General features: G+C 45.5%; 1 protein-coding gene across 5 annotated transcripts in view; it reads right to left on the bottom strand.

Moving 5' to 3' along the window:
- The window catches only part of SHANK2 (SH3 and multiple ankyrin repeat domains 2), a 3,078,421-nt gene that overhangs the window by 505,740 nt on the left and 2,551,245 nt on the right, over positions 1-21,436 (bottom strand). For all 5 annotated transcript variants that reach the window (XM_078684305.1, XM_078684307.1, XM_078684308.1 and 2 more), the window contains one exon: positions 1,531-1,655. In XM_078684305.1, coding sequence (XP_078540431.1) covers positions 1,531-1,655 — 125 coding nt within the window. The remainder of the gene's footprint in view (positions 1-1,530; positions 1,656-21,436) is intronic.

Below are 21,436 nucleotides of genomic sequence, written 5' to 3'. Positions count from 1 at the left end.
TGCCCTATGTGCATGTTCTGTTGTTTAGATGCCAGTAGCATAAATCCTGGCCAGGACAGTGACGCGGGGGCGGAAATCGCTAGGAATGGAAGGCAACACTCTATGCGACTTACAGGAATCCTACTTAATGAGTAGTGCGCATTGAGTGTATGTCCAGGAAGGACAGCTGCGCCACCTGCTTTTTAGAATATTCGCATAAGAAACATTTGCATAAGATGGATATGAATAGCATTCGCTTCCATGGCCGGGCTCTATCCTGCAAAAAAGATATGCTTATCCCCCATAGATCTCGGTTGGACAACCCTGACCGGGCTGTCCTATTTCATACATATCAAAAATTGTCGAAGACTGAACGCCTAGCTATTAGGAATCGTGATTAGTAACAGAGATGGCACTCTTTGCTTTTAGCTCAATGCAGCAATGTGAATCTAACACATACGATTTCAAAGTTTATTAATATTGCAGAGTGAAAGTGCATCTTGGAGTTTAAGGAACTGCTAAGTTACCAAAGGAATGTCTAAAAATCTTCAAAAATTAATGTAAAGCACTTTACTGAAGGGAGCAGTTCACAGGTGTTACACAATCTTAACTTTCACTACATAAACTTCAGTATATAACTAAGACTTTCTTATGAAATCCTTTCATTACACAAACCTACACTATCATTACAAAAAAGCATACATTTCTAAACAACACTGTCTATTTATCATCTGTGCACCTACAGCTGACATCACAACAATATAAGACGGTTTGGGTGGAGGCCTTGTTTCCATGCTATGCCCTATTCTGTGTAAACTTGCTGTGCTACTCCATGGAATCCACTCCATTGTCTCCCATTTTGAATATTTGGATATACATTTATCTGATGAGGATATGATAAATATCTGGAGTCGTCCAGGCCCTTGTTCTTCGTCATTGTACGGCCCTGCTCGGAGCAATCAGCATCCACAATTCTTACTCAAGCAGCACTCGCAGAACAAATGGACCTGTGCACACAGGTGTCAAAATATCAAACTTAGCAAGACCCTTCCTACTCTGAAAATTCCTACTGTGGAAATTTCATTGGACCAACAAAATGTAAGTCTGCATATTCCTTCGTCTTCCAATACAATTAAAAATAGAGTTATCCAAATTGATCCCAATCCACTACTTGAAACTATAAAGAGTATTTCAGTAGAAACACTTTTGCACAACCAAATAGTTGTCTATCACAAATTCCTACTGTAGAAATTTCACTGGACCAACAAAATGTAAGTCTGCATAATCCTTCGTCTTCCAATACAATTAAAAATAGATTTATCCAAATTGATCCCAATCCACTACTTGAAACTATAAAGAGTATTGCAGTAGAAACACTTTTGCACAACCAAATAGTTGTCCATCACAACAGCATAATATGCAGTAAAAAGGAAGAACAACGTTTAACGCCGCTTAATAAGTTCAATAGGGAACTCCCAAGGATATCATAAAAATTTGTTGCACTGTATTTTGTAGTCAAGAATAAAATGGACAATAATAGTGCTGTCCTACCTCAATAAGGAAGTCACCCGTCCTCAAGCCAGCCTGCCATGCTACCCCGCCTTCATCCACCGATTCCAGGTACTGCAGGGCCGGGAAGGCCGGAGTTGGGGTAAATTCTTCAATTGGTGTATCAGCTTCAGAAATAAAGAACAGCACACTTTTATAAGTTTGACGAACACATCCCATTGCCAATGAAAATGTAATGGTATGTGTTGGTGGTACGTCATGCAGCTTTAAACATGAAATGCGATGTACATATTCTGACCTTTGAACTAGTCAGACTTAAGCAGTTGTAAAAATGAAGGGTGTAATATTTTTCACAGACAAGCAGCGCTAAATGTGTCTTCAAAATGTATGGAACTAAAAATACCCACTGTCACAATTAGGAAAGCCACTGCATATGGAAGTTCAAAAAGGACAAACAAACAATTGTGTTTACTAACCTAAATTTAGTTTTGAGGGTTAGGGCCTGGAAGACCAAGATGGCAGACTTGCTCATTTGTGTTACCGCCTGGCTCCCGCAAATTAGTGAACTTCTGGGTGCTGGGGTGCCTCTTGCATAGCCCGAACGGTGCTATGGGTGCCTACCTGGTCCCCAGAGGAGTGGACGCCATGAAATTCCCTGTGGTATGGCAAATTTCTGAGATCCCGGAGAACAATGCAGACATACTGCACTCAAGAAAAGACTGCAGCTCAGGCTGACGACTGTGCCCCGAGTGGACTCTGCGGGTCTTGGGGGCTACTGCTGGGGCCCTAGAGAGCTGATGAGGGGGGCCCATCAGGAAGCGAGCTGCCTGGGGCCACTCTGTACGACCCACTGGGGCTAGTGGGAACCCCACCCCATGACACTGCGATTGTGGATGCTGACACACATGTGGAACAGCCGAGGACACAGTGCGCATTCTTGGGCTGCAGCTGTGGCCCTCTACACGGGGTACTCACTGCTTGGATTCTAGAACCAGAGACTGGGATATCCTCGGCAGCACAAGACCCTGCTGGGGGCACCCCAAACGTGCAACGAGTGTGCCAACAACTGCTTCGGCTTGCTGGGGGAGGAGACCCCAATTGGGGCCTGAGGGTCCCACACCTGTGGGACCCTGCTATTTTTTCATGCCTTCTGGAATGAAGCTCCCTTATTCGCCCAACCCGCTGGAGATCCAGATATTAACGGCAATACTGCAGTAGATCCCAAAGTTGTGTGGGAAGCTAAATCTGCATCATCTACCCTTTGACCACGGAGGAACTTACTGCTAGTGCTTTCATCTGTGACAGTTCCGCAAAGCAACTGTGTCATGTCTTCCCTCACTAACTGTCCTTACGACTTTGTAAGTCAGAGTAACGAGGAGTGAGCCATACTAGGGCCGATAGGCGAATGATCGCCTGCAGCAATCGAGGCCTATCACTCGACGCAGCTGCAGGCATAATGTGTCACAATATTTTCCCCAAGCACAAACTAAAATGGACAAATACACTCCCCCATGGGAAGAGTGAGAGGCGTTATGGAACAGAACCTCGATATGCAATCCCACATGGGTGAGATAACACCGCAGTAATACTGCAGACCTTCCAGGACTACAAGTCGGCCCTGGAGACAAAAATTCGAGCAGTTGTGATTGACATGGCCCTGTCGCAACAGGATCTTGAGATGGCATAGACCAGGGCTGGAAGACACAATACGAGAGCACATCTCTGAAGTAGCTTGCCTCATCAAGACTTTTAAAACTCTTAATGACTGAGAGGAGGACTACAAAATCAGGGATCGTTGCAACAATCTCAGCTTTATCAGGTTCTAGGAGGGACCCGAGTGCTCATAACAAGAAACATTTCTGGAGCAGTGGATCTGGTCTTGGATGGACACTGCTCACCTATCCCGCTGGTTAAAAATTGAGAGAGCCCACAAATCACTAGCGCCCAGGCTTCCACGTGGAACCCTGCGGCACCCCATAGTAACCAAATTCTTGTACTAGAGAGACAGGGATGCCACCCTGAGAGAACTGAGGGTGAATGGTCAATTTCTACATCAGTCAGGACGCTTTATGACTTTCCAATTACACCTGCCAATCACAACGGAAATCCTATGATCAAGTTATACAGAACCTCTGGAACATGAACCTTCAATATATGCTACTTTACCCGCATGGTTGTGGGTGCTTCATGAATCCAAGTGACACTTCTTTGACACTCCAGAGGAAGCATGGACCTGGCTTACAGAACAGCGACTTCTAGTGCCGAATCAGCTTCCGCAATGGCAAATGCCTAATCCCTCGAAGCCACAGGGCGGGAACTGGGACAACCTACTGAGGTGAGGCATAAAACGATCCACGCAGCGACAATAGGGCTCACATGACGCCTGAGGCCTCCACTGAGTAAGACAGGTCCTCCACGGAGTCAGAGGGGACCACCAGAAGCAATACTATATTATTGAGCCAGAACCCCTCGGGTACAAACAGCGATGAACAGTGATCAACATTCAGACCAAAGACCTACAACAATGGAAGCACTTGCCCGTGACCACACTGCACATCTAAACTTATGCATATCAGCATCACTGAATCCTTCAGATGCACATCTTTCACATCACTCCATAAGCAGAGCCGGTGAAGGGAAAACTGACTTTACTGCCTTACTACATCTATACCATGTTTATTCTGTTTCTTTTTTGGGGGTTTGGGCAACAGGGGCTTCTTTGTAGGGTGAATATAGGGAGGGGGAGAGTGGGAAGGTTGGGGTTTGTTTTGTTTGTTTGGTTGTTATGCCCATTCTAGATCTTGACCTGCTCTCAGCAACATGCTCACACTCCACACACTCATGCAACAAACTCACCAAATCCCTTGCACTGGCCTTGCCTTTATGACTTCACCAACAATGCTGGACTTACACATATGCTCCTATCCTGCCCCATGATCATCCATTACCCACACAAATGCCCTTTAGGGAATTTATACTTACCTTACTACATGGGGTGCCGATCCTAGGGGGAGACTGTAACAATATCATGACTGACTGAGACTCCGAAAGGACACGGAATTGACTATTGGATTGGTCAAACAGCTTTGGACTTAGCGATGTATGAAGAATATGGATCCTGATTGCTGGAGATATACATACGCATAAGTGACGCACAGTTCACTATCCTGCATTGATCATCTACTACTCCAGGCCCCCAACCTCATGTTCATGACTGTCTTTCACATTCTTCCTCTGGGAATATCTGACCATGCCCCCATAAATGCACATTCTGGTGCCGCCCCCAACTGGTGATAGGCCCACATGGCATTGCAATGCATGGTTCCTAACAAATGAACAATTTCCCACGTACCCGGCTGTAGGACTGTGCACTTTTTCCATGCCTACCAGAGGTAAAGAGTTTGTGCTCTCTCCTTAAAACATGATAAAATTGATCTGCACCCGATTGGCACATTTAATTTCCTTTTAAGTCCCTAATGATAGGTACTACGTGTACCCATGGCCTGTAAATGAAATGCTACTATTGGGCCTGCAGTGCTTATTGTGCCACCCACTCCAGTAGCTCTAAAAAACAAGTCTCAGACCTGCCATTGCAATCTGTAGCACTTTTTAAATTGCCTTTGTGATCTAGAAAAACAGACATTTGGCAAGCCTAAACCTTCCTCTTTAATACTCACCCTAAGGTAGGCAGTAACAGTTCCTAGGACAAGATGCATGGTATTTAAAACATCGGGCATGTGTACTTATGTTTTACATGTCTTGGAAGCAATAAACTCCTACAATAATTTTCATTTTGGTAAAGCTTATCTCTCCTACTGACTAACACACTGGGTTACCTTAATTAATGGGAGCAGATAGAGACAAGAATGTTACGCTCAAATGAATTGTAATTCAAAATCCTCTTTAATGGCAAAATCAGATTTTAAGTCCCAATTCTGAAAATGTCACTTTAGAAAGTTAGCATTTTCTTGTCCTAACCATTTGTGCCTCCTGCCAGTGTCCTGGATCACATGATTGAATGGCTCTACTGTTGCCGTTTGTTTACTCCTCCAAGACCATGACACAAAGGTGACTAATTGGTGGCATGATAGCCCATCCTGCTGGGATGGCTGGGGCCGAAGCTCTATTCTTCCCCACTTGCACTACAAAAGGCTTGCTACCAGCACAAGGAACTTGACACCGGCCTATTGTCACCCTGGTCCCAGACCCTTGGATGGCATCAGTCTGAGTCCCTCTCAAGATGAAAAGGTGAAGTATGGACGTTTGTGCTTCACTGCCAAATACAGGCCCCTTCGTGCTGAGACTCTTCTGCCTGTGATGACCACCAATGCGTAGCTCTAATGAACACCTGCTCTTCCCGATACAGTGACCGCTGGTAATGACTGGCAATACAAGATCTTTACTCCGTGCTACAGCAATGGCAGTGACAGCCCTGTTCTTGCCTACGCGTAGCTCCAGCACCGACCGTCCACAACTGCTGACCAGCTCTTTGCACTACAGCAATGGCTGACCACGCTGCCTGCCCTGCTATTCGCACTACAGCAGCAACCATCCACAACACCTCACGGCCTACTACACCACAACATGAACTCTTTGCACCAAGCTCAGATGGTAATTTTTCAGCTATAATAACCTTGTACCTGTATCTGACCTGCACTCCATCATAGTTGGACTGAATTTGTGACTTTTCCCCAGTCTAGTGCTACCAGATGACCTTGCGTGGTGCTTTGCGCTTTTGGTAGTATTTACCCTAAAATCTTTCAAATTGGAAATCTCTGGTTGATTGAATGTTTGTCATTCTGATGCCACAATGTGGATGGAAGTTTCACTCTACTCTGTGAAGAAAAATGAGCCAAGGTGGGTCTGACACTGGAGAATCATCAGCTTGTACAGGAATTTTCTGGCTAGGAAAAAGGAAAGAGGCCAATGCCACTCAAAATGCTTTGAGACTTTCCTACAGTCTGTCAGGCATTGAAGATGCCATAAAAAGGGATATACTAATGGGGCATGTTGTTTAAGGGCGAGAACTCTTCCTGGATCAGTAAGCAGTTCAGTATGCCGAGCTGCTCCAAGAAGAGCCAGAAGCCAGACAGTGTTTACTTTGGTAAAATGAAACAATTACTCCCAAAGCGTGTATGACTGCCCTGGGTCTTACACAATTGGTTATGGTCCGGTTAGTTAATCACCAAACCTTTTATCTATATTTTTTTGCACAGCCAATAACGTATAAAGAGAGAGTTATGACCGCGCAGCAACAAAACAGCTTGCATCTCATTTTTACAGGATGTGCCCCAGTGATGGCCTCTTTTCGATTCAGATGCTCATGTAGACTCTCAGCATTCCATTTGTTCAGTCATTCTTATCATTGCAATTCCTGCCATGCTGTGTTTGCTGTGTTTGCTGTAAGCGCTCCAGAGGAACATAGCTGTTAGTAAAGGTGACTGGTGCACAACGCCAGGGCAAAGCCTCTACAAAGGAGGACCTCAAAGGCCGTGTTGCAGGGCAGCAGGAAGCCGATTGTGTAGACAGGAGGTTGTAGTCTGAGTCAAACAAGTAGCATCCTTCTTAACTAAAAGGTGAGTCACCTACAAGCTCCTCACCCACGCACACAAAGCACTCCACAACGCCGGACCAGCCTATCTGAACAGAAGACTCAGCTTCTACACCCCCACCCGTCAGCTCCGCTCCGCCAGCCTCGCCCTCGCCGTTGTGCCCCGCATCCAACGAACAACCTCCGGCGGCAGATCCTTCTCCTACCTGGAACACCCTCCCTACCCACCTACGGCAGACCCAAGACCTATTCGCCTTCAGAAGACTCCTCAAGACATGGCTCTTTGAGCAGTAGCGGCACCCCCTCCCCTCAGGTCCTTGAGACTCTCACGGGTAAGTAGCGCGCTTTACAAGTACTCTGATTGATTGAGTGTAAGAAACGTGCCATTTCTGAATGGTCACCTGGAACTTTTCACCTTATACTGGACCCAATTTTTGTTGGTTTAACTACTCTGTACTGCGATAGTGCCAATAGATGTCGCACTGTGTGTGCTCTAGCCCCGGAAATATTACTGTGAAAAAACCATCACCCATTCGGTATATTTAACTTAATAGTGAGGTCATTGTATGTTGCACCAGTGGTACTGACATCGAATTTCATATGTGGACTACAGCTATTATTTACAACACCAAACATACATACCATACATAACAAGATCAAACGCAGGGACCGCACCAACGGAGCAGGAGGAGGTATCGCCATCACCCACAGGAACACTCTCAGAGTCTCGACCACCACCGACAACACCCTCAGTACCGCCGAACACCTGCACTACCAAATCCACACCGACCACAACACCACCCTCAGAAGAACCCTCATCTACGGACCCTGACCACAGTTCAGCGACTACTTCGCCGACTTCGTCAGCACACACGCCCTCGTCTCCACGGACTACATCCTCCTCGGGGACCTGTACTTCCACCTCGAGAACAACAACAACACCAACTCCACCACCCTAATCGACAACCTAGCCAACCTCGGACTCAGACAACTCATCAAAACACCCACCCACTCTGCCAGTCACACGCTTGACCCCATCTTCTCCGCAAGCCCCCACGTCTCCTTCTACCACACCACCGAACTCCACTGACCGACCATCGCTGCATCCATTTCATCTTCAAGAAACCCACCACACACCACCGCACCCAACAGTTTCCTCGCCGCTGCTGGAGCAAAGACACTGAAGACCAGCTAACCACCACCCTCGCTCAGAGCCCACCCGCCGACCCCACCAACTCCGACACCGCCGCTCGCAACCTCAGACAGTGGATCAACGACTGCGCCAACACCCTCGCCCCAATCAAGATACCCTCCAACAGCCACACCAACAAGAAAGCCAGCTGGTCTACTGAAGACCTCCGGGCCTCCAAGTAAACCTGCTGAAAGCTGGAGAAGATCTGGCTCCGTGAAGAAACACCGGACACCCATGCAGCTCACAAGAACGCCTCCCGCAAACACCATCACCTCATCAGATCCGCCAAAAGGGCCTCCTTCAAAAACCGCCTAGACAACTACGCGCACAATAGCAAAGAGCTCTCCAACATCATGAAGGAGCTCTCCAACCCCAGCTCCAACACCAACGATGTCCCACCCTCACAAGACCTGTGCGACTCGCTGGCCACCTTCTTCCACCGCAAGAGCGCAGACATCCACAACAGCTTCTACGCCACGACAGCCCTGACAACGACTGAGACCTCCGCCCCCACGACCACCATCCGCATCAACCGCCTGCTCTCCTGGACCAACATCAACGATGACGACACCATCAAGATCATGAACATCATCCACTCCGGATCTCCGTCAGACCCATGCCTACATCACATCTTCAACAAAGCCAGCACATCCATCGCACCCCATCTCCAGAAAGTCATCAACACCTCCTTCCAGACAGCACCCTTTCTCGGAGAGCTGGTAGCATGCCGAGATCAACACCTTACTCAAGAAACCCAAGGCGGACCCCAAGGACCTCAAGAACTACCGGCCCATCTCCCTGCTCCTGTTCCCAGCAAAGGTCATCGAGAAGACCGTCAACGAACAACTGACCCGCTACTCATGGAGAACAACATCCTGGACCCTTCCCAGTTCGGGTTCCGCAGCAACCACAGCACCGAGACTGCCCTCATCGCCGCCACCGATGACATCAAGTCCCTGCTGGACAACAGAGAAACAGCGGCCTTCATCCTCCTGTACCTGTTAGCCGCCTTTGACACGGTCTGCCACCACACACTACGTACATGCCTCCACAACGCCGGTAACCAAGAGAAGGCCTTGGACTGGACCACCTCCTTCCTCTCCGGCAGAACACAGAGCGTCCGCCTTCTCCCCTTCCGCTCCTAAGCCACTGAGATCATCTGCGGCGTACTCCAGCGCTCAACCCTCAGCCCAACTCCGTTTAACAACTACATGGCACCGCTCGTCCAAGTCACCCGTCGGCATGACCTCAACATCATCTCCTACGCCGATGACACCCAGCTGATCCTCTCCCTCACCAAGGACCCCCACACAGCCAAAACCAACCTTCACGAAGGAATGAAGGCCGTCGCTAAATGGATGAGGAACAGCCGACTGAAGCTAAACTCGGACAAGACGGAGGTCCTCATCCTCGGATCCACCCCTTCGGCCTGGGACGACTCCTGGTAGCCGACCGCACTGGGAACCACTTCAACACCCACCGACCATGCACACAAACTAGGGGTCATCCTCGACTCCATCCTCTCCTTGACTTAATAGGTCAACGCTGTCTCCTCCTCCTGCTTTAACACCCTCCTACAAGTGGATCCCCACTGAAACGAGAAGAACGGTCACCCAGGCCTTCATCAGCAACAGTTTGGACTATGGAAATGCCCAATACACAGGAGCCTCGGCCAAACTCCTGAGACGGCTCCAACACATCCAGAACGCTTCTACATGCATGATCTTCGACATCCCTCGCCGCAGCTACATCACACCCCACCTAATAGACCTGCACTGGCTCCCGGTCAACACGTGGATAACCTTCAAGCTCCTCACCCATGCACACAAGGCACTTCACAACACTGGACCAACGTGCCTCAACAGACGACTCAGCTTCTACACCCCCACCCGCCAGCTCTGCTCCGCCGACCTCGCCCTCGCCACAGTCCCCCGCTTCCAGTGAGGTCATTGTATGTTGCACCAGCTGTGTCCCCACCCGAACATTTCCTCACCAGCCCACTTCGAAAAAATAATGCATCTTGGCTTTACTTCATCCCATTTACATAGTGTGAATTCTTCAACATCATCACCAAGCTTAAACCCTCCCCTCATACCCTGCATCCTCTTCCCACTAACCTTGTACAAGATTTACGGCATATCATTGCTTTGTATTGGACCACCATCATCTACACCTCCTTGGCCACAGGGTGTGTCCCTGTTTCCCTCCAGCTTGCGCAAATCACTCCTACCCTCAAAAATGCTACTGCCAACCCCACCGACATTAACGATCTGCATCCTATCTCTAGTCTTCCTCTTATATCCAAGGCCCTCGAAAAATGTGCCTTGCTCCAACTGGACAAGCACATTGACTCTTTTTGCCTTTTGGACACATTACAGTAAGGCTTTAGAAAGGGTTGCAGTACAGAAACTGCTATGCTCAACATTGTTGACGACATCCATCACTCCCTCGACAAGTGGGAGGCCACCTTTCTCATTCTTCTTGACCTGTCCGCGGCTTTCGATACCGTTAACCACTCCGCCTTACTCAACACCTTCAACGTACGTTTTGGCTTCAATGGTCTAGTACTCAAATGGTTCACCTCCTACTTTCAGCACAGAACCCAACAAATAAAAATGGCCAATTGCCTCTCTAATTCTATTCCTGTCTCCCTTGGTGTGACCCAGGGTTCGATTCTCTTTCCCTCCCTATTTAACATCTTCATGGACCCCCTCACCCTCATTTCAAGCAATAAGGAATCAAATACCAGCTACATGCTGACGATACCCAGCTGTACTACAGGATCAAATCCAAAGGCGACATTCTGCACCTCAATGATACCCTGACTAAGATTCAACACTGGTTCCAGCACAATCACCTTAAGCTCTACCCTCATTTTCTTCACTCCTAAAAATAACCAGCTCCCCATCCAACTCTGGATCTCTGACCTCTCAACTGCTTTTCATCCATTTCTAATTCAGTTACATCACTCGGCATAAGCATTGACCACAACCTCAGCCTTTCTCCCCACATAAAAAATGCGGCCAAAGGTGCCCTCTTCACTCTGCACCACCTCAAGAAAGTTAAGCCCTTCATTCCAGCTGATGACTTCAATTTAGGTGTTCAATCACTAGTACTTTCTAGATTGGAATACGGTAATGCCATTCTCTCTGGAACACCGAAAGCCCAATTAGCACCAATCAAATCTGTCCTTAACCTTGCGGCAAGGCTTATTCGGATTGCAAGCGGTGAGATGTCTCTCCCATTCTCAAAGATCTCAAATGGTTCCCCATTGAAGCCAGATCCACCTACAAGAATGATTGCATTATGCATAAAACCTTGCATCATCACAACCCATTGTATCTATCAGACAAACTCCACAAAGCGGGCTGCACTAAAGAAAGGAGGAGCACAAATACACTTGTGCTAGTACCGTCCTTGGTAAACAAGAAAGCTACCCAGTCTCGCCCTTTCTCCGGAAATGCTCCCACTATTTGGAACTAACTCCCCAAAGATCTATGTTGCAATCCCTCCTACCTCAGCTTCAAAAAAGATCTCAAGCGGCACCTTTTAAACAAAAACTGGGGTTCTTAATCCTGCCACCAAACAGGGGTTCACATCTTGCCCACGATGCTGCCATGTTCTCGCCACTTTAGACCTGACCTACTTTCCCCCTCTTCTTTTCCTTACATATACTTCCACCCTCCCCCTACTAGTTCTCTTATACTCACTGCCTACTCCAGCATGTTATCACCTCTCCCATCACCGCCTCACTTCCTCCCTACCTCCACACTGTCCCCCCTCATCTCTGACCACCCACGCCAGCTTAACTAATAATTACAGGTTTCGGCCTAATTGTACACTTTATTTTCTTGTTCATGTAAGTATGGTCCTGTGCATATTGTTTCTATTGTCTAGCATCTTACCTTTTCACACTGATGTTATTTTGCAATCTGTTCCTCTCTCAACCCTTGTAAAGCGCTCAGATACCTTTGGGTCTAGCCAGCGCTATATGAAACTGTTTTAATGAATGAATTTCCTTGCTCTAAATGCAACTACACCAGCCTTGCAGTTTCCAATGACGCAATGTATTATTTAGAAGTTATATTTCTAATAGTTGCAAGGGAGAATGTTTTGGGTTATGTGATGCAGTCTTAATTTCTTTGCTGTTTTCAGTCAAACTCCTCTTGAAAACCCTTTTACTAAAATTGACTAAAGCTTTTGTCCAGTGGTTAATTTGAACTGGTGATTACAGGGGGCCTCATTTTTTAATACAAGCATTCATTAATCCACAACAGAATTTGATCCAGAGCAAGAGAGAGAGAGAGAGAGAAAAACGCAGAAATGGGAAAGGAGGAGGAAGAGGAAGATGAAGGGACAGTGACGAAGGTAGAAGGCAAGGATGGAATGAACCAGCAGGGAGTGTATGATGTGTATGATGGTGACTTTAAGGCAGTGCACTATTTGAGCCAATGGTTGCAATTGAGGGCCACATGCATTCATTTTTGGAGACCGGCACTTATTGTCCCTCAGGCATTTACTTAGTGCAAGAGAGGGAAAACAAACTAAACGGAGAGACAGAGAATGAGAAAGAGTGGAGACACATCACAAAGAGACAAGGCCGGAACCTGCAAAAGTGAGATAAAGTGGCATGAGTATCTGGAGATTGCTTAAAAAGGCCTGAGGTGGATTCCAGACTATGCAGCTTTAGTACACCGCACGTCCATGCTACTACAGGCCTCTGAACATAACTTTGGGCCCCAGCACTAATTCTGCTACAAATTAAGCACTGTTTTTAAAAGCATGAGGTGAAATGAAGAGTATGTAGCCTTGGTAATCGGCACTCCGCCCTACATTAGCTCCAGCCGTGGGCCATGAACAAAGTGTTGGGCCACAGTACTTACTTTTAAACAAATTAAGTACTGCTTTTTGACCATATGAGTTCAGTGCTCAGATTTGCCATCTGTAGATTTAAATGACAAATTCTGATTAAAAGAATTGGGATATTCGCATTGTTCTGCCTGCCGATAGATTCCACAGCCTTAGAGGCTGAACTTAGGCTTATGGATAAAAAGAAGAAAGTCCCTAGCGGGAGAACTGATTTATTGGGAATATAGGGAACATTTTAAAAACTGTTATATATTTGTGGGTATTTCTTAACGTTCCCAATGGCTTTCACACTCAATTTTCTCACTTGACTTCAGTGCCAGAAAGACTGAAAGGGTGCATACTGGCTATGAAAAAGTCACAGACATATAGTAACCAAAAAAGTTTCCAGCCCAGTAGAGACTAATAAGAAAAGTGTAGGCACATTTCTCTATCAAGAGGTGATCTCGATTAACTGCACTACCACTATTGGGAGAAGTACCTCTTTGTATAGTAACCCTAACCTTCACACACTCAAGTAGTGTTCAAAAGATGTTTGGTGTCCTTGACCTAGGATTTAATTTTGGTGAACATAGGTCTCAAAAACCTATCAGTGTACTGGGACAGAGGTTCCAACATGGACCCTATTCCTGAGACTATAGGTATCCCTGGATGGAATACGTTCTTTGTGGATTTTTGGTAGGGTATAGAACAAAGGTTTTCGAGGTTCTGAGGTCTGTAAGAATTCAAATTCTTAATTCCTAATCCAGCCTCTTTCTAATGCTCCACTTGAGAGTTCAACTTTTTCTTCTGGAGGCGAGGAGTAGGTTCTCGTTGTAGTTTTTTGTAATGTCTGTCATCAAGCAATAGGCTTAAACATTCCTCTTTGTATTGTTCTAGATATTGTATATCTATATTTCACACTACATACTAGGAAATGTCAACCTTCTTAATCCTATTTTAATTTCACATATCCCTCTATCACACAGTTTCCTTTTTGCGTGTTGGGCACTATATATGATATGGTTTGCACGGAACGGGTCGAAGGGCCCAATATCCCTTAATAGAGAGGTTGTACATAATATGGGTAAGGTTGAAGTTTACACTCCTCATAATAAACGTGCTGCGCACACACTTGTAGAGAGATGAAGAAGACTACTGTGCTACATACGCACGGTAGTGTGAAGTTGTCATTGTGGTGATCTAGTGCAAAAATATTGTGTATTTTGTCTCCTTACAGGTTGGACATATGCTTGATTTAACTCCAAGCTGAGAATAAGTATATCCATACGGTGTTACTTTGGAATAATTGATTTTAATTATTTGATTTTATTCATGCTTACTTTTCCAGTTAGGGAATTAGCACTTTTGGTTTGCCCTGAAGAAAGCCATGGACACTTAGGGCCGCTCTTTGGCTGAAACATATTGGCAAGTACTTTAGGGTCATAGGACCATCATATCCTGGGAACACCCTTCTTTCGTATTTAATACCTACCATTCCTCCATATTAAAGGGAACTGGGAGTTGCTGGTGGCTGGTGGTTTTTTAATCTTTAACCCCCCTGGCCTTCTCTCTAAAGTGCTCCCTGAAACATGGTTGAGCCCACCCTGGCCGTTAGCAGCCAGGGTGAACCCATTGCTGAAGCATGACACTACTAGATTGTGTGAGGGTTACTATACAAAGAGGTACTGCTCCCAATAGTAGTAGTAGCAGTTAATCTATATCTCCTCCTGATAGAGAAGTGTGCTGACACTTTTCTTATTAGTCTCTACTGGGCTGGATACTTTTTTGGTTACTATATATTGTTTGGGAGGACATATCTTTCCCTGGAGGTTCTACACTAGCAATCTCCCTTGTTGAATGGAAAATACCTCTCTACTCTTTCAGCCTCTGTGCCTTCATTGTACACAAAGTCACAAACATACCACTGTTGGCTTTAATCTGTATATAGGGAGACAAGTCCTTCCCAGCCTCCGTCTGCTCTAATTTCCCATATCAATGGGTCTTGCAAATCCAGGTCACTAATGATTCCAGTGCCGAGGCGAAGATCAGGGGCGAGAGTGGGAACCCCTGCCAGGTACCTTTCTGTAATACAAAAGCTAGGGATGATGTGCCATTATCTCGCACCTGTGCTCTAGTGGCATGGTATAACAGTCTTACCCATTCACAGAATTTTCTTCCAAAATCCATTCTAGTTAAGTTAGGGAAAATGTATGGCCATTTTATGCTGATGAATGCCATTTTGGCATCCAAAGCTATCAACACCGACTTTTCTGCATGAGGCATACCAGTTATGTTTAGCAAGCCATAAAGACGTTGTAAGGTTGAGGCAGGTACTCTGGTGTGGCATGACGACGTAATGATCTGCATGGATAATAGTGGTGATGAATTTACTGAGTCACGTCGACTGGTTCTTTGCCAGAATCTATGCTTCCACATTTAGTAAGGATATGGGCCTGTAGGAGCTGCGTTCCATCAGAAGCTTCACTTATTTATGTATGCCAACAATGGCGGCTGTGCTATTATCTTCTGGTAGGCAACCGGCAGCCCTCGCTACTTGAAACATAACTGGCATGCATTTGGCTATCTTGTCAGTCATTCCTTTAAATATTCGATGGCCGTGAAGTTGGACCCTAAGGCTTTTCTGGGTTGCTGAGGTAGGTTCCACCTCTGTATAATCTCCTTCCAAAGCCTCTTTTGCATCAGCTGCAAGTATCTGTAGAGAAAGATCCCTTAGAAGTTCCCCAGTGTCAACAACCGCTCTGGTGCACATGGGCGTGTAGAAATCCTCATAATAGAATGCAAAGGTATCCGCTATCGCCCTACCAGTGGTCTGTAAGACTCCTTCCCTGTCAGGGACCACCACCTCACCATGAACGATCTCCATGAACGTTCTCTATCTTGTATCTCAAGATAGGCCAAAAGCGTATTCGCTTTGTCCCCTATGTTGTACAGGTGACGTTGCCTTGCCATCTGTACAACATAGGGGACATTGCTGTATTATCTGCCAAGGCCCGTAGGTCTACTTGATAAAGGAGCAACTGGTGGTGCAATTCATTACCCCCTCCACCACCGCCCTAGCCTCTAAGGCTATGAAGTCTGGCAGCTTATAGCCCACTGGCTTTCTATTACCTCACATTCAAATTTAGTGTCTTTATTTTTCTCCCCTATTAGTGCATGGGCTTGACCCTGGATAACCACCTTAAACGCTTTCCATAAGGTGTAGGTGGAAGATACCGACCCTTGATTTTCCTGAAATTATAACTCTGCTGCAGCATTCGACATCCCGGTAACACAGAAATCAAGGGTCTAGTCTTGGGAATGCGGAAGTGTCATATGTCTCTCAATCCAGATGTGAATTATCAGAGATCCCTTGTGCATAGTGCGTTGCTGCTCTAAAAGTCTCACTGTGGGCATGGTGAGTGAAAATGTGATCAAGGCTGGAGAATGAACTATGTGCGGATGACTAGTATGTGTATTGTTGCAGTTGAGGATTGTGCGTTCTCCCTCTCTAGAACCACAAAGCACATCGCTGATACAAAGGTTGGCAAAACACCCTCATCTGTTTGTGTGGCTGCAGAGCTCTATCTATCTACCCCAGTGCTCATAACAGTGTTCATGTCTCTGTCCAGAAGAAGGATGCCACTCAGTGAGGAATTCAATCTCCCGCCCTCACAATCCTGTAAATATTCCCATCTTCAACAAGCTATCACGAAACGTCTGGGTTCCCCACCTGAGCTGCTGTCCACTTCTCCTATTTTATCTTATTTGAATTTATGGGGAACTTTTAAGGGTGTCACCTCTGGCTTTTATAAGACTTTCTTACATCCTCTATTGTCGCAACCCCTTTCGAAAGCGCTTCAATTGAAGTGGCAATCACGCCTTTCTGTGACATACTCAGATGCTCAGTGGGATCTCATTTTGGAAAGATTACATAAGGGTGTTCGAGAAGCTCGCCTTAAATTCTGTATTTTTAAAATACTTCATGAATGGCACTGGTCCCCGTTCAAATTACATTGTGCTAAGTTACTTTCCCACTCTTTGTGCTGGAGATGTCCTGCTACTAGTTGTGATATAACGCACGTTATTTGTGAGTGCCCTCGTACTAGATCATTTTGGCTTTTTGTGCGAAAGACCTTGGCTTCTTCTATGTCATTGCCTTTGCCCTTTACCTCTGCAAATATAATTATACATGACTTTCGTGGTCTTCCAAAGTTTACTAAACCACAGACTCGTCTCCTCCATACTGCTCTAGCCACGGCAAAAATTTGTATATTGCGTCATTGGAAGTCTTCATTATCTCCTTCTCAGGAGGAGTGGTTGTGGCAATGGTACAAACAGCTTCTTACGAACGTATAATTTATAATCTGCAGGATCAAGCTTCCATTTTTCTTCAAGTTTGGTCCCCATTCCTGGAAACCACAGTGGGTAATGACTCTGTCTCTACTTCTTTCTCTTCTACGGCTGCTCTTCCTTCTTAATTCCATCTTTTTCGTACCATGTTCATTCTCTTTATTCCTCTCTTCTACGCTCCTTCTCACTCTTATTGCTTCCATCTCATTTCACAATTAGTTTTGTTACTCTGAAGCTCCCTTTTTTTTTCTCTCTTCTCGTTTTTCTTTCTTCTTATCCTTATTTTTGCCCTATGAATTCTAGAGGATTTGTTGTTTTATGCCTCCTTTGTTATATTTTATGAATCAGTTCCTCATTTATGCTGTGTCTCATTTTTTCCTCTGCATATGTAACTACAATTGTGCTTTATCAAAATGTTATTAATAAAAAAATTTAACACAGAAGAAGGATGCCTGTAGCCATTTCCATGAGTAGGGACCTAATTTTAGGAACGATTGTTGTGTGCAATCTTGGTTTTACATAGAGGGAGGAGGTTTTACCCTTACATGTGCCAGATAGGGCTACGCAGCAGCCCTGAGTCTCAAGCCACGTACGAGTTGGGATATATGGTAACGTATTCTGTACCAATATACCTACCCCCTTGAGTCCGTGGAGTATCCGGCGTAGGCTAGCAGCTTATAGCCCAAGCTATCAAAAGTCTTGTAGTAATTACCCTGGAGATGGGTTTCTTGCAACAGTATGAGATCAGGGAAATGTCGTCGCAGATACTGCAACACTAGCGAGCATTTGATTTTGTTCCCTAATCCATTAACATTCTATGTCCAGGCGTTTACTGTTTTACTCATAGTCCCTGCCATTGCTGCAACTGTAAAATTAGGCTCCATGTTTTAGGGCATTTCTTTTTTTCACAGTTCCTACTATATTTAGCCATATTGCTTTTTAGGCCATCTTATTGGTATGAGTCAATATTTATTTTTGTTGTGCGAATAAATGGAGTCATAAAATGGCATATTTCCACCACTACTTAAATGATAAGCATGCATTCATACTTTGCTGTCTCTTTCACTTTAGCAAATTGAGTAGCCAAATACCGCAAAAAACTACACCCACAGGTGAATATCAGCATTATAACACATATATGCTAACAAATGCGAGTATTTAGGGAAATCTCAGCCTGTTCTATTAACTTCCCATGCTTTCTATTTGCTCAGATGTTGGCTGGAAATCACGAAAGTCAGCATGAAGAGTCACCCATAAGTAGCACCATTTTCCAATTTCTTCCACTTTTAAAAATAAATATAGACAGGAAATACATTGTTTTCCGTCTGTATTTATCTGTAAAAATCAGTAAAAACGCAAAACTGAGAGTCTTATATATAATGTCACCATGTTCAGCGTGTTGTGCTGTCAAATTCACATTTTCTCTTTCCATCAACACGCCATGTAGATAAGAAAATAATTTCTGTAAGTGAACAAAACAAGAGAAACGCTATAAAGAATAAAGGTCCAGCTTAAATTTGAGGTCTGTTCTCTCCATATGCCCCAGCCAGACTCCTAAGATCATCTCAACAAAGCATACTTACCACTACTACAGTTAAAAGAGCAAGATTTTGTAGAAGGTCATTGTACACCTGGTACCAAAGTTATGGAATGGTCTCCCACTCGGAATAAGACAACTATAAGACGTACTAACTTTTAGAAAAAAACTTAAGACCTGGTTGTTCCCCCGGTAACTTGTTTACTAACTATAGTCACCCAGTACAGCACTCATCAGTGCAGGGAAGCACTCAAGTAGCCATGCACTATACAGATCCTAAACATAAACAAACGTGTGCCCTTGCTCAACAGCCCAAATATACCTCCTCCATTGAACCAAAAGGACTGGTACCACTGCCAACTATCCGGCACCCACAACAAACACTAGTAACAGAACCATAATATTATTACCAGTTCCATAGGTCAACAGAGAATGTCTGTGGGAGGATTTCAGGGGTCCGGGCTTTCAGTGCGACCTGTACGGGGCATCTCTGGAATTTTGTCTCTGGGAGAGGTCTCTTGGTCACAGCACCTTCTCTGTACCATGTTAACCCTTCAACCGGTGCCATGCCTTCACTGGGGATATGTAGTGCAGAGTATTGCTGTTTGCCACTACTCAGAGCTTGGCTGCACAGCATCATGTATTTAATATTTAGTTTCCGGAGTGCTTTCTTGACTGACTCATAGTTCTGTGAGCATTGCACCCAGAGGGTGAAATCCGGAAAGAAACTAGCAATAGAGTTATCAAAATGAAGGTCCCCATGGGGCCGAGCAGCCTGTAGTATTGCATTTCAATCTCTATAGTTGAATATTCTAGCTATGATCATACACGAGGGAGCTCACGGACATGGCAGAGTACCTGGCACTCTGTGGACCCGCTTTACCGCGAAGTAGTTGGATAGACTCTTAGGGCGAAGAGTCTTTAGGATGAGGTACTTCAGAAAGTGGCCTGGTACTGGCCCTCTGCTTCTTCAGGGACCATCACCACACAGACATTATTACACCTGGTGAGGCCCTCCTGGCCTTCCAGGCTAGTAATAGTAACATTTTGTTTGTTGACAATATCAACCTGTTCTTCTTATCTATTTGTTTTGGAGAGCATTCCACCGATCTGTGTTTCAGCCATGGTAACCTTCTCAGCGATATTTCGGTTGTCTGCATGGAGCAGATGTTAGTCTACCATGACTGCAATCAGTTTCGGTTCAAGCGTGCCTCATATATCCTGTGTGGCCAGTTAGATCTCTCTCTGGGAGGGCTGTGGCAAAGAGCGAGCCTTACAGTCTGCACCGGTACTCACTGTTGTACCCCCAGTATCTCCAGTAGTGGCCAAGGGGACAGTATATTTGTCGATGTAATTTGTTTGTGCAGGCTGGGGACCCTTATTTCTCACCATTTCATCAGGAACCCCATAGTGTCACAGTCCCAAATTAGGGGCACGCTGCCTCCCCCTCGTCTCAAAGCTACACCCTTGTTTAAGGGTACCTAAAGGGTGATACTTCAGGGGGACAAAGATTACCTGGGTTCATCACATCAACAGATTCCACGGCCTCAGACATTAGCCCTAGGAGCAGCAATCAGGTGGGCAGGGCAGCCCCCAAGTAGCTCTGGAGTAAAGTTCACCATGCCCCCAGCACCAACAAGCTATTCTTCATAAGGGCGTAGGGACCCAGATAGATGGCTACCAAACAGAGAAATGCTTCTACAGAAGTTGTTTCCCTTCTTACCATCCTGGTTATCTAAGAATGTGGGCCATAGCTAGATCCCCTGAGGGAAACAACCATTACAACACAGTCATTATAACACACTACATTTACAATGCAGTCATTAGAACGCAACTGCCTTTATATTGCAATGCAGCCATTACTACACATGTCACTACAATGCATGCCATTACAATGCTTGTCACTACAAAGCAAGCCATTACAACGCATTACAAGGTAAGTAATGGGGAATAGTCATTTTAACCCCTACACTATCCAACACTTACTGTGAGAAGTTGGCCTGATGTGCAGTGCTCACTATTCTAGTGATCACTATATATCAGTCCAAACAACCCTTATTGATGATTGGTTGTAAGTCAACCTTATAGACCAGCTATCCTAGTAGCATGGATACGAGCAGTCTAAGGCTAAGACTCTAGAGGGCGTGTTAAGCCAGCTGTTTTACCATCACATTACCCCTTGAACACCCAGTGAAAGGACACCACACAAGTTGTTATGAAAATAAACAGTGTATTTATTTATAACAAGACTACCCTGGCTCTTTATGAGACAGGGAGCTAAGCACACAACAAAACTCTTACGAAAATACTTTTAAGTTAGCACGTTACACAAATGCCCGAGGGGCACGACAAACCATATACGCTAAAAGTGGAATGCGAATTACTAGCAGGTAAGTAACAGTTCTAATAGGCTTTGGAATCGCTAGGACTGGACTAGGGAATCGTTAGATTACTACTAGGAGGCCTAGGG

This window comes from Lissotriton helveticus, chromosome 3_2 (genome assembly GCF_964261635.1).
Source record: "Lissotriton helveticus chromosome 3_2, aLisHel1.1, whole genome shotgun sequence".
Taxonomy (NCBI): Eukaryota; Metazoa; Chordata; class Amphibia; order Caudata; family Salamandridae; genus Lissotriton; species Lissotriton helveticus.
Note: the sequence above shows the minus strand (reverse complement) of the source record. Positions and strands in the feature narration are given on the sequence as shown.